Genomic DNA, 14,297 nt, shown 5'->3' on the forward strand with positions numbered 1-14,297 from the left:
AGTTGATTCGCTATAACTGCATCTTAAAGGGGAATAAGTGGTTAACTATTATTTTTTACTGTTGACAAAAATCATAAAAATATGTCAAGCTAAAGAAATATATATCCAGATATATCAAAAATTACATACCTTTCAGGTAACAGTAAGTTAAAAACTTTGGCATTTGGTGCTATTGAAGTGTAAATTTGTCCTATAATACAGTCAGCTCCTCATCCAAGTTAGAAGTAAAACTAAATTAGAAATATTTTCCTCTTCCTGGGGGGGGGGAGCATAACAGAAAATAATTGGGAAGAACTGAATTAGCATGAATCTGAAAGGCTGAACTCCACAGACTGTTTACCTATGTGGCTGCTCTACCCAGAGGTTGACCTTTAATTAATCTCACTCTTAAGCCTCAACACAGAGTCATCATCTGTTATCCAAAAAAGAACCTCAGATCAAGGCACAGTCACACACAGATCAATAGGCATGATTGGGACAAAATGAAGAAAGCTGCTGCAAGAACAGAAGAGCAGCTTCTACTCTCACTCAATCAATGAGTATATTAAATATACTATTAACAGTCAAACCACTACAGAATGATTAGAGAAAAGGAATGGCCTAGTCAGAGCAAATATCTTAAAGGAGAGATGCTAGAATGATCTTAAGGGAGTGGCCGCCATCAGAAATCTCAAGAGAGAGTTTTAAGTTGTTAAGATGTCTGATCAGCAACTATTGGAAGCGCTGGTTTATTGGGGGGAGCGATTCACTTTAACAATGATTCGATTCAAATCACACTTCATGGTTGCCAATTTGATTCAAGGACGATCTTGGTTCATTTAGAATGAATTGATTTTCATTCTACACAGTGACTTGAAATTGATTCAGTAAATTTTTTGCCAAAAATTCAACCAGTGTTACTCTGAAATAAATACCTGGATACTGGACAGTGCAAGCGAAGTCCTTTTTGTATTTGTAAGAAAATCAGGTTTAAATTAATTATGGATATTCTAAACAAGCAAACAAAAATTTATGGTAAATACATTAACCTTTTATTTGAATGAAGTCCAACCGGAAGGTTAACCTTCTGCTCTCATTTTCAATATAAGCAGTACACAATAAAGTGTAACCAACGTTTCTCCAGGAGAGGTACCTGGACTGTCGGCATTTTGTTTAATCCCATGGCCCCGTAGATGGTTGGAAAGATTTGTTGCATTTCCATGGTTTACAGCGAGCGACTTATTTAGAACACCCCCTTTGCAAAAGCCAAAATATTTCCACACACAGGATCAAAAAAGTGGCTTGTAAATTTCTTTCTCAGTCTCCTCCGTCATGTTGTGTTTTGTTGTCGTTCTGAGTTTCATGCTGCTGTTGGCGCGTGTTGATGACGTCACAGGCAGGCAGACTGAATCAAGTAACATTTAATGTGACTAAAGTGTTAAAAACAAAAAAACAAACACACAGCCATACAATTTTTATGCTTAAATTTAATGTGGAGAAAATCTATTCTTTATTCAAAGTTTTTATTATTTTCATTATTGTAACAGACAAATGAACATCAAACAACAGACAAAATGGAGGTTAAAAATAGTAATAATGGTAAAAAAGAATAAATAAATTAATTAATTAATTAAATTAAAACGTAAAAAAAATGAAATAAAAATTCTGATAATACAGGCAGGTACGTAGGTAGGCAGGGCAGGCAAATTAACATATTTGTCTACCAAAACTATCCCATTTTTCTTTTATCATATCATTTTCACAGTTTAATCTCCCCAACATCTTCTCGCATGCGATACTCCCCATCATCTGTGTCTTCCACATATTTAATGTGGGAGCTTGGGGTTCCCTCCAACACGTCAGAATAGTTTCTTTCTCCCATATCATCTTGAGATTTTTACAACCATTATAATTTTTGTCCAAGGACACATCTCACACCATCTTGAAGCCTTATGATGTATTTTGGGTAATTATAAGTAGCATTCAATCGGACTTCTGTCCTGACCAATATTAACCACCTTGTTAATACAGTGTCTAATTTGTAAGTACTTCCAAAAATGGCCTCTACCCTCTAATTTAAATGTTTCTTTAAGTCTAATCTATTTTTCTGATGTCTTTTCTTGACCATTGAACCCAATAGATAGGCTGTCTTTCTATCTTTTTTTTGGATTGTGCCATATGGGTGCATATTTTTGAGTATACTGAGAGATTTTAAATCTCTTATGTACCTCCTGCCAAACCATTTTCAGATGTCCTAGAATGGGGTTATTAACATTATTTTTCTCATTTTTAATTGTTTGTGCTAGAGCCTCCGTAGGTTTAAAGGGGGAAGTGAGTTCCCGCTCAATCAAAACCCAGTCCAGATCAGCACCAGCTTCATCCCAATATCCTGTAAGCTTGGACATCTCAAGACAACACTATAGTATTTTATGTTCGGCAATGATAAACCCCTCTCTTCTTGGACTCAAATAATTTATCCAACCAAATTTGCGGCTTTTTTCCTTCCCAAATAAATTGTTTTATCATTTTGTCAAATCTAACTAATAGTTGTTCTGAAATGCATATGGGTATCATCCCAGTTAGGTAAGGTTAGGTATTTGTGGTGCCACAACCATTTTTGCTGCATTTACTTTACCCCATACCATCAGGTGTAATTTACTCCAATTATCCAAATTAGCTTTAATTTTGTTTAACACTTTTTCCATATACGTTGTCATAATTTCCCTTATATCTGGATCTAATTCTATACCTAAATATTTCATCCCCTTTGGTAACCATTTGAAATTAAAGGCTGTGAGCTGATTATGAGAACAGGTTTGAGACATTCCAAAAAAATTGTGAACAATAGTGGACTTGGACTGCACCCCTGTCTAGTTGACCTGGTTATATTGAAAAACTGAGATATTATGCCATTAGTAAAGACTGCAGCTTTAGGGCTGGAATATAAGACTTTTATCCATCTGTAGAAACTATCGCCAAACCCAAATTCTGAAAGAGTTGCAAATAAAAAAGCCCTATCTAATGCTTTTTGAGCATCAAGTGATATGGCTGAAAAAGGGTGAGGGTTAATTCTGTTCTTCCAAATTAAATGCAACAGTCTCCTCATGTTATCAGATGAAGATCAATGCTTTATAAATCTAACTTGGCCTTTGTGAATAATTTTAGGTAGAACCTAATCTAATCTTAATGCTAATGTCTTAGACAGTATTTTACAATCATCTATCAATCAACATTTATTAAGCTTATAGGTCTGTAATTGGCTGGGTCCGTTGAATCCTTATCTTTCTTTGGTATTAGTGATATAATAGCCTGGTTAAGACTTTCTGGGAGTGAGCCATATTGAAACGCTTCATGGAAAACCTCTGGGAAATTTTTATTTTCATAAAAATTTGTTTTGAGCCTACATAGTGACTACTCTGCCTTTTTATTGTATAGTTCATGTAGTTAAACTTTTAGTTTACAGATTTTTCTGAAATATTCTTCATTGTATTGTTCAGCAAGTTGCTTCTCCCATTTACCTATTTCTTTTTCCGATTGTTGTACTTTCCCTTTATTGTCCTTTTTCTTCCATGAACTATAAGCTATACATTTTCCTCTGATTAATGCCTTAAGTGCATCCCAAACAGTATTCTCTATTGATATCCAAAAATACCCTAATATCCTCACCAAGTTTTGTAGCAAACTGTTCATCCTGCAATAAACGTGTGTTTAGTCTCCACCTCCTAACATTACCTTTAGTAGAGTGTAAATATACATGTAATTCGACCACTGCATGGTCTGTTATTGATATTCCTCCTATTTTGCAGTCTATTACCAGGTCTACATGTGAGCTGGCAACCAAAAAAAATCTATTCGTGAGTAGGATCTGTGAGAGTGAGAATAAAATATATATTCCTGTTCTTTCGGATTTACTAGTCTCCAAATATCTGTCAGACCTTGTTCTTCCTGTGAAGTATCTAAAGCTGCTCCATCTCTGGGGGATGTTCTGTTCTGACATAACTGCGATCCAAATGATCATCTAATGTTTGATTGAAATCTCCCCCTAAAATGAGAGTCCTTAAATTGGTTTACTATAGCAAAATTCCGTTTTTTGTTGATGATAACAATAACCCCACAGTTTCGTTGAAACTGAATTATGAAAAACATGACCGACCTAATCACGTTTTATTTTTAAAATCTTGGTCCCTGAAGTTTGCTTCCTGAATATATGCAATATCTGTACCTTTAGATTTAAGATAAGTGAATATTTTTTGCGTTTAATTGGTTTGCTACAGCCATTAATATTCCTTGTCACCATATTTATATGTCCACTACTCATTACTTCCAAGGAGCATAAACCTTAGTCTCCTTTTACCCTCTACCATATTACTGTCCCTCGTTACTTCCACACGTATTAATGCCTTACTCCTGCCATCATGAAAATGTAAATGAAAATGCGTCCAGAACCAGTGTCCCAGAACAGGGACAGCAATTCTGTTAAAATGAACATGATAGTGTAGTAAGCCTTGGGCTCCACATGATTCCGGTCCCTGTAGGTCCCATCTACCTTATTTTTCACACGGAGGCAAGACAGAACGCAGCCAACTTCCGGTTTTTTGTGTAACACTTCCGGTCCAGCACTCTTCACCACTGTGTAGCTATGTAGCTATTAGCTAACTTGTGTCTACCGCAGCTACAGAGAGATATTTGTGTTTTGTTTTTTTTGGGGGGGGGGTTAAGTAATGGCTTCAAGGAAAACCGGGGTCTCTTGTGTGGTTAGTTTACCTAGAGGGGGAGTGTTTTGAAAATTGGCCGCGTAAGAGAGCTGAATGTGGATGTAAGACGTGATATGATCTGCACCCTCCGCCGAAAGACAATAAATCCCTTGCCTGTGGTTCATCCATGAGGATGCCGAGTAAAAATGGCAACCTAATTTTAGGCAAAAACGTCATGTCCACTTGTTTTTTTAAATCTGGTTACAGACCATTGTGCCTTGATTGTGCTATCATTTTTACATATGATATACATAAATATATAATGTGTATGTTTACTTTAACTAAACAATTACAATTTGTGAGAAAAAGGGTGTTTGAGCTCGCTTTATTCTAAACAGTATGTTTTTGTCACCTCTATTTTTCATTAATTCTTAAATTTTTGTGATTATGTTTTGTGATGATTTTCAGACTATACAATTACACATACAAATAAAATGTTAAATAAAATATCTTCTCATTTTCAAGTGTCAATTGTGATTTTATATCATGCGTGACTGCAGGAACAACCGGCCGATGTATTAACTACCCAGGCAGAGTGGAGGTCGGCTTTGCTTGGACTGAGCAATACATCAGCTTTATACTGGAACTGGTACTGTCAGTCGGTAAGCGTCTGAGGATGTGGTACCAGCCTCCCATCTTTTTTTTTTTTTTTTTACGGTTTCTTTATAGTGTACCCACGACACTATTGATCAACTTGCACCGCTAGCTCCGGTAAGGGAAAGCGGCTGACCGGAAGCGCCTCACAAAAACACGGAAGTTTGTTACTGTTTACTTCCGTGTTTGAAAGTAAGGTTGATAGATGGTACCTTCTCCTCCTCTCACCAACCGTCCGGTAACAGCGGCGCCCCAGAGTCTCCGTCGTGCCTTCAGAATAAAGTTCCCCTCTCCTCGTATTCACGTCATACAGTCAGTCTTTATCCGTGCTTTGAATGTTTTCCCGAACAAAGATTTCAGCTTCCTTTGGGTCAGTAAAGCGCAGTCTCTTCCCCTTACATGTAAACCTCAGAATTGCCGGGTGTGCCAGCGTGTGTCTCACCTGATGATCCCACAGAGCTTTCGTTATTGGGGAGAACCGCCTTCGCAGGTCGGAGCGCTCCTCGATCATATATTCGTAGATTGAGAGAGCAGTCCTCTCACCGTATCCCCTGTCTCTTTTTAGCAGCTGCCGAGCCGTGTAGCGTAGAAATTTCACCAGTATCGCCCGAGGTGGCTGGTTGTCACCTGGCCTGGGTCCTTCACTTCTGTGACTCCTCTTTATCTCGTACTCTTCCCCCAGTAGCCCAAGTCCTTCGTTCAATATTTTCTTGATTTAGTCATTCATTGCTTTCCCAGTTTCTTTTCCTTCTTTCAGTCCAATCAGTTTAATGTTTTTACGTCTCCCTGGTTTTCTTGGTCATCGACACGGCTCCAAAGTTGCTCCACTCTTTGTCTTAGCACTTTGTTTTCATTAATCATGCTAGCGGGGTTAGAAATACGACTTTCCGCCTCTTTGAGCCGTGTTTGCAGAGCACTTACTGTGTTTTTTGAGTTATGCTGTGTCCGATTTAATCGTCGACACATCACTCGCCACTTTATCCAGGGTCGAACTCATCTTTGACCCTTCTGCGAGGATATTCTCCGTAAGGTATCGATTACTTACAACATTAATTAAACTTCCACGGAGAGTGTTGTTAGCGGGAGCTTATCTAAGATGCGGCCATTTCCCAGGTCTTCCTCACATGACTCTCGATGAAAATAGATTCTTTACCATTTCTAACGATTTTAATCGATATATGTTGTCCGGAATCACAATTCGCCTATCACTGATCGATGCAGTTGGATCGCAAGACTATAAATCGATTAATCATTACACTTCTACTGGTTTCAGGTTGATACCAAATTGTCGGTCCAAGGGTTCAGTTGCCTTTTCCCCCTGTAATAAGTGTGTTTAGATTAGAATGATGTGATATTAGTTGAGGCTTAGATGAAAATTTGATCACCAATCAATTCAGGAAAATGGCCAATTAGGCAATCATGTAGCAAAACATAAAATACTGCAGATACAGGACAAATGGGACCTCGGGGACTCTGACAATGACATGACTGGTAACCTGAGTATTCCTAAATCCACTCACTCAGTCTATAGTTTTGAACCAGAACAAAGCCTGAGATGAAACTAAAGAAGGTTAGAGGTGATCAGAGAGACTGAATAGATAGATGATAGTCACTGAGATTAGCAGCCTTTGAAGCTATGCTGAGCAGAAAATGCAGAATGTGGCAGAAGGGGAAATATGCAGCATGAGTATGGAGATGGTACAATGTGTTTGTGTGTGTGTATTGAGGAGGACTTATACACACATTCCCACACAGTAACAGCCTGTTGGCTAACTGATAAGGATTGTCCATTCCACAGAGTCCTGATAGCAAATAACTGCAATGTCTAGTCAAGTTTTTTTTACAACTAAGGTATCTGTTTTTCCTTTGGGTGGAGTCTTACAGTATCACAGAGTGTAGAGAAATTTCATTTGATCACATTAGGGTAGAGACATGTAATAGATGTCTCTGACATATCAGCAAGGTCACACGTAGCGACACACACATAAGCCCATCACATATGGACATGTAAAGTACAAGGACCCTCTGTGAAAACTGATCATTGTAGTGAAGATTTATTACAAGGCCGATATGTTAGTCTGCAGTGGTTTTAGCTATATTCTACAAAGAAACTGCCAGATGTTTATGTAAGTATCAGTTTTATGCATAGTTGGAATTTATTGGTCTGCCTTCACTGCAGTTAACCTTAGAACAGTATATACTATCAGCCTAAATATGTTATTTTGTTTGATAGTTTGATCATATCTTCATCATTGTCACCATAGACAATTTACTGAGAGCTGCTACATAAATTTGTTTAATCCACACACTAGTAGACTTGTAAGAAGAGTATGGCTTCTTGAACTCAGGATCAATTGAATCAAACTCATTAATATAGCCCCTAATCATACATAGTGCCAAATCTTACTTTAGAGCACTTTACAGATAGAGCAGCTCCATTCCAAACTCTTCCTAGAATTATTTTGAAATTATTTGTTAGGGGCATCACATCTTTGATGTCAGCCAAGGTTTAACTCAACTCTGTGATCCTGTTCACATGGTGAATTTTTAGATGCTGCTCACTGCTGTGTTTTCTCTTCACTCTCTTTCTGTCAGCACTCTGGCTCACGCCTTGGTTACCAAAGCAGCGTCCAAGGTTCAACTCAGCCCCAGAGCACCATGGGATACTCATCATCATCCCAGCAGAGCTCCCAGTACACCCACCAGAGTCACCGTTACTGAGGCTCATAGTCACTCCTGAACCAGCAGAGGAGTCAGCTCCTCCACCCTTAAATGACCTCAGAAGAACTTAACAGGCACACTGAGCTCCCACATCGTGGGACCTCCCTCTGAGCATCACGTCATTCCAAGTCACCCATCCTCACACCTCCCTCAGTCCTGTCTCTCTACCCGACGGCCTTCTCTGGCACTATAACATGAAGGCAAACACACATAGGAACCAAAAAAACTAACAAGAAGTTCATTGGACTGGTGAACTGCTGTTTAAAGTATTGAAAGATAGATGTGAGATCATCACAGCCGGACTCACCCATGGCACTTACAAACGCAGCTTTCCTCACAAGGAGGAGTTGCAACTCTTTTTATACATGTACATTATATAGCACCTTTTTATTTGAATTTTTTTTCTTGCTTGTATGCTAGACTTTTCAAGCTTACCTTGATAGCTGATGTCATTGTAAATATTGATACATATGGAAACTATCAGATGAGACAGAGGAGGGAAGGGCCTCATGCTGTCATCTTTAGTGTACTATTACCTTGAATAGTCAAAAGAAATGTCAGAGCTAGCCCTGTCCTTTTAAGAAGGAAATAAAACTCAGAGTCAGTGTTTCTACACAGAGAAAATCAGCTCTGAAGTTATTGCAGGGAAATATTAAATGCGCAACTTAACTCAGTCTTCTTCTGGTGGGATCTCTGTATTTAGAGCTCTCTATATCTAGATTTGGAAAGTAAGAAAATTACTTGTCTTTTTACAGCTTGAAGTTCGATACATTTTGATTCCCTCCACTACCCTTGGAGGAAAGATTTGGCAGATTCATTCAGCAGCCAAGGCTCAGTTGTTCTGGCACCATGGTGTCTTCAGGAGGTTGGATGTCCCCTCATTCACTCCAGTGTTCACTCCTTCAGCAGCTGTTGATGGGCTCTTTGCTCTGACATCCATTTTATTGCGGACCTTCAAGACTTTCGAAGTTCCTGAACATGAGCATGCGCATAAACATACAGGGCAGCCAACATAAAGGCACCGCCCCACACACCATATGCTCATTGTGACTGTTACTGCCTGATGTTAGATTGTTTTTTTTTTTTTGTTTTTTGTTTTTTGTTTCTTTTTAAGGTTTTATTGGTGTCACTGATGCCCTGTGAGTATGTGGAAGTGCGTGACTGCACTGGTGTGTGTGTGTACAGTATTTTTTTATGCATGTTGTGTATTCTTATACATACTAGAACTGCACTGACCGCTGAACCAATCTGCAAAGAGCTGGAACAAATGTGGGGTGAGTTTTGTGACCCAGACACCCTCCTCTAGACTGATCTGAGCACTGACAGTCGCACTCATTTAATAGAGACTGGAGCTCATTCAAAGACAATGGTTACATTTTTTAATATATGCCGGGAGTGATGCAAATGTGCATTGGCCTTATAGCAAGTATTGATTTTTTTTAATATGAAGCATTAACACTCACCTGAATGTTAACTGAATCAGCGAGGAAATGGATTAGTAAACAGCCAGTGCCAGACTATAAGGTAAAGTGATTGAATATACTCACCTACTGCATTCAAAAGATACTACTTATCTTTAGAGAGCATATGTCATGTCTGTATCCTGAGTGTGACACCTGGCTCTTTCTGAAAGTGACCAGATCAACTTCTCATAGATTTTAATGTGTTTTTTCCAATTATTTATTTAATAGGGCCAGTTGCCGAGCCACCAGCAGAAGCATCAGGAAGTTCCTGGTTATCTGACACATAATCTGCTAAATAGCTAATTTTGCGGGAACAAAAGCATACATTTCTCAACATGTCAAAGTGTCTTTAAGTATACATGTGAGGTACTTACACTGCTTGACTATTTCATTTTCTTTCCACTTTTATTTATCTGCAATTCAGAGGGAAATATCAATTTGCCGCCACTCAACTTAGCTAGAGGTTCAAAGGTTTACTGTCACTGCACTGCAGGAAAAATGTTTTTTTTTTTTTTTAGGACTTAACAGACACAGAATGGTATTTTAAGATGACAGTTTTTGTTCTATTAGAGACTGTCTAGTATTGCATGAAGTACAGCTGTTACAGCACAGCATCAGCAGCTGCAGCAGTAAAATGCAGCTTAAATTATAAAAGACCAGTAATAAAATAATCCAAACCATAACCTCTACATACTCTATAACTGTGAAATGGTGGGTGATATTTCCAGTCTCAAGCTTCATCCATCCTCTCTTGCTCTGTGTGGTTATGTGCCCACCCATGGTGTGGTTTATTAAAGAACATGCCCAATGACTCCAACCATAAGTGCACCCTGGACACAAATAGATTGGTGGGGGTTGGGCTGGTATGTGGCTTATGGAGAAACACTGACACCCTATGGCTGAAAAGAAAAATTAAACTCTTTGTTAAACTATAATTACATGTTGACGTGCTGTTGCAGGAGGTAAAGCAGTTTTAATCAGAAAAAGCTGTTTACTATAAAATTTGCATGATGTTGTCTCGAGAATCCTACCTATGTATCAGTGATGCTGCAGAAACCACTGCTCAGTGAGACAATAATTGTACCTGAACACTAATGCTATCTCATGAAGTATTTATGTTTCATGCATTGATGATAATGAGTTTGTTGCCTATCCACGTGAGACTTTCTCTGGTGAGTCTTCCAGTGCTGGTTTATTCCAGGTGATGTTGCAGGTTGGTGTTAGTTCCATCCAATTCCACTTAATTTTCACTTTTCACTGTCAAATGGTATTGGAAGTATCATGTGAACATTCAGTCTAAAATTTAATCAGAAAAAAAATCAGTATTGAAAACTGTTCATCCATATAGAAAAAAAACTGGGGTGAACTGAAGTGTTTGGATGACAAAAACATTCGACCTATTCATATATTCAAGACCAATTTAAAGCTGGGGCAGCATGGTGACATAGTGGTTATCGATGTTGTCTTACAGCAAGAAGGTCGTGAGTTTGGTTTCCAGGCCTGGGTCTTTTCTGTGTGGAGTTTGCATGTTCTCCCTGCACCTCCTTGGGTTTCCTTCGGATACTCCAGTTTCCTCCCACCGTCAGCTTCTACACGAATGGAGTTCTGATCTCTCCTCTAGCTTCTGTAACTCAATATGATAGTCCAGAAAATGAATTATGGTGGTGAGTTTATTCTCCATGTTATAAGATGAATGCGTATCCACCACAGCACCTAGAAGCTGTTAGAATTTATCTTAACAGTTAAAAGATGATCTTTTGCACCATCTTAAATTGGACCATAGCAACACATTGGGTATTCATATAAGCTTCATCTTGGCTGTTACATTCTTTTTTACTGACCACATTTGCAACAGTTCCCTGTCAGGTCATCTGAATCCAATATTCGGTGTTCTTTCAGCTCTGCAAAGTCCTGAGGAAAGTGTCTGTTTCGTTAGCGTTCGATATTTTTGTGTTTAGATGCCAACTGCTTTCTCTCTCTGTCTCATGTTCAGTGCCAGGCAATTAGCTTACAGGAGGTGCTTTTTAACTGAAAATTGCTGCAGGCTGGAGAACCAAATAGTGAGCTAAAAGAGGCTAAAGTGCATGTGATGGAGGAGTGAAGTTGGGGCTAACACTGTCAGCAGCACCTTTGACCTTACACACCAGTCATTTGATCTGTTGTTAATCTAAATATGTTGTGGACCATTAAAGACAAACTTCAGCAATGACTTTGCATCTGACATGAGCATGTAAAGATTCCACTCCTCCAGTCCTCTGACATTTTGGCACATAGACCCAGATCTAGAGGAAGCTTGTACTCTTCTGTTTGACCAGGATCAAAACCAGCAGCTATTCATAGGTTTTCTCCTCCCATGAGTGTGTTTATCTTAAGTCAGGCTGAGCAATGAGGAAACATTCAGACACTTTGTTGTAAATTTCCCTCTACGCAAACAGTGTCACAAGTATTATTGAGCATGAGTTATTCAAATTACTCAAACAACTCCTATGCAAAAAAAAAAAAAAAAAAAAGCCAATCTAAAGCTTTTACTTGTGCTTGGGTTATGCAGTTGACAGGTTTTATCATATTTTGATGGGTTATGTGTATTCACTCTTTGTGTCATATTGAGTACAACAGTACATCATTTTTTTGTGTCCTTTTTTCAAAGCATTTTTAAGTATACTCTAATTCAACTATTATAAAGAAAAGCATATATATGGATCATATACAATCATACTTATTATTATGTATAATACCCATGTTCTGAAATTTCCTTTGCCTTAACTATAGTAGCTATAGAAAGGGACCTCTATCAGACAAACCAGGCCTCGCTACTCTTTCATCACTGTCTGCTTCTGCATGTTTAGTTACTGAATGTTAATGCCACCTTAATGTACAGTTGAATTAAGGTGACACCATTGTTTGGGATTATTCACTGGCCTAGAGTGGTTTGTTTGTTTGCAGTTGCAGTTTTTCCACAGTTACTGTCTTTACTGGAATGATCAGAATGGTGCCTTTTTTATTTGTGTGTGTGTGTGTGTCCTCTTCTTTTCCTCATTACTATGTAGCATATTGTTATTCACACAATGTGGAAGCCTGCAGCTAAATATGTATATATCTCACCTGGAAAGACTGCTAACAATCCCGAAGGAGAATTTTTATTTTTTCTTCTAATGATTTTGTGTTCACATATTACATGAACGCAGTATGTATTGAAATGTACATAAATTTTTCTCTTAAATATTGAGAATTTTCTTTAAATCCACAGCTGTTGCTCAAATATTTAGTGGAAAATAAAAAGAATTTGATGGGGGTTTTTTTATGTCTTGCCTTTGACAGTAAGGTTTTGACAGAGCCAATGAAAGTGAGGCAGATGATGCTCCATCTTTGTGTATTGTAGACAGACACACAGTAATACTATATCTAGTGCAACGCAAGGCCACGTTCCCTTCTCACATTGCCTACATTTTGATAGTATTGCATGTACCTGTCTTTTTCCAATAGAGAACAAAAGCACTTATTGTCAACCACTCCACAGACTGACACTCAATCTCTTTCTTTGATGTCTGTATTGACCAATATATTACGTTTGGCTTGTGACACAAAAATGTAGTGAAGGTGACCTTCTGTCTTGTCACAGGATATTTTCTTGAGAAGGTGTCTAGGGAAATGTTGACAGAGAGAAAACAAATGTAATTAATCTGCATCACTTAATTCCCAAAACCTGAGGGCGATACATCAACAGAATGCTCTGCAGACAAGGGTGTCTGCCCAAACCTGTACATTCTCTCTGTAGTGTGCACATGCATTTGTGTGGGTGTGTGTACACAGTTATCAGATTTACATGCTGCTTAAATGCACTGTCTTTTCGTCGTATTTATAGAGAAGACAGCAATAGCTAAATGCAGGAAAATAAAAAAGCAAAACAAATTAAACCAACAAAAAAATAACCCATTGATGGAAAATTCAATTGTACAAATGACTATTGATAAAAAAAAGGTCATGTATATTTATTTTAGAATCTTATGAGAATCAAAACCCTAACCCCCCCAACCCTTTTATGTTGGTTACATTTATCCAATAGTTATTGGGAATGATGCTGCTCTGTGCCATCTACAGTAAAACACTGCACCTGTCTCTGTTATCCACTTGATGTCACCAAAGTGTGACAGTGAAGAGTAACAGTGAGTTCCTGACTTGAGCCATCAACACTGAGGAAATAGACTGATGCAGAAACTGTGATGTCGAAAATGTCTTCTTATCATTTTTGAAGGACCATCAAAGGTTAATCAATGCATTAACTAAAACGGACAGTTGAAGACAATTTACAGTATAGATGTATGTTATTGTGCTTGTATGTAGATTTCTCATGTAAAAGCCCTGAAAGGCAAGTAATTTTCACAATGATTATCGTCATAACTTTTTATTTTCATTCAATTGGTTAGTAATAAATTGAGGTACTGCAGTCATATGTTATTCAAACTGAAAGAGTATGACATTTAATACTGATGAGTTCATAATTTACCATAAGGATTGTGAAGACATTGACAGTGAAACCTTTTCATCAAACACTGCAGTTGAACTTGTTCAACCACAGCTTGATAACTACACTCAATAGACCTTGACATTTCAATTACCTTTCAGTAATTAACTCTCCGCTTAGCTAAAAACAACTCAACTATGCTGTCATTTTGTTGATTTACAGTAATATCTTTTTACACAGTGCTGTCTTTTATCCTCCAAGTTTTTATGAGACTTTTCTCAGAGGCCTACAGAAGAGAAAACCAGGCCCAGTGGCCCCCCATTC

At 38.1% G+C, this 14,297-nt stretch overlaps 1 protein-coding gene across 6 annotated transcripts in view; it reads left to right on the forward strand.

Annotated features, from left to right (window-relative positions):
- The window catches only part of cdk19 (cyclin dependent kinase 19), a 60,910-nt gene extending 48,884 nt beyond the window's left edge, over positions 1–12,026 (forward strand). For 3 of the 6 annotated variants that reach the window (XM_029495781.1, XM_029495784.1, XM_029495786.1), the window contains 2 exons: positions 5,234–5,335; positions 7,923–12,026. In XM_029495781.1, coding sequence (XP_029351641.1) covers positions 5,234–5,335; positions 7,923–8,048 — 228 coding nt within the window. In that variant the 3' untranslated portion in view covers positions 8,049–12,026. Of the gene's footprint in view, positions 1–2,285; positions 5,185–5,233; positions 5,336–7,922 lie in introns of those variants that run through there. The other 3 variants (XM_029495782.1, XM_029495785.1, XM_029495783.1) reach the window with 2 other exon arrangements.
- Positions 12,027–14,297: the final 2,271 nt, after the last annotated feature.

This window comes from Echeneis naucrates, chromosome 24 (assembly GCF_900963305.1).
Source record: "Echeneis naucrates chromosome 24, fEcheNa1.1, whole genome shotgun sequence".
In the NCBI taxonomy this organism is placed as follows: Eukaryota; Metazoa; Chordata; class Actinopteri; order Carangiformes; family Echeneidae; genus Echeneis; species Echeneis naucrates.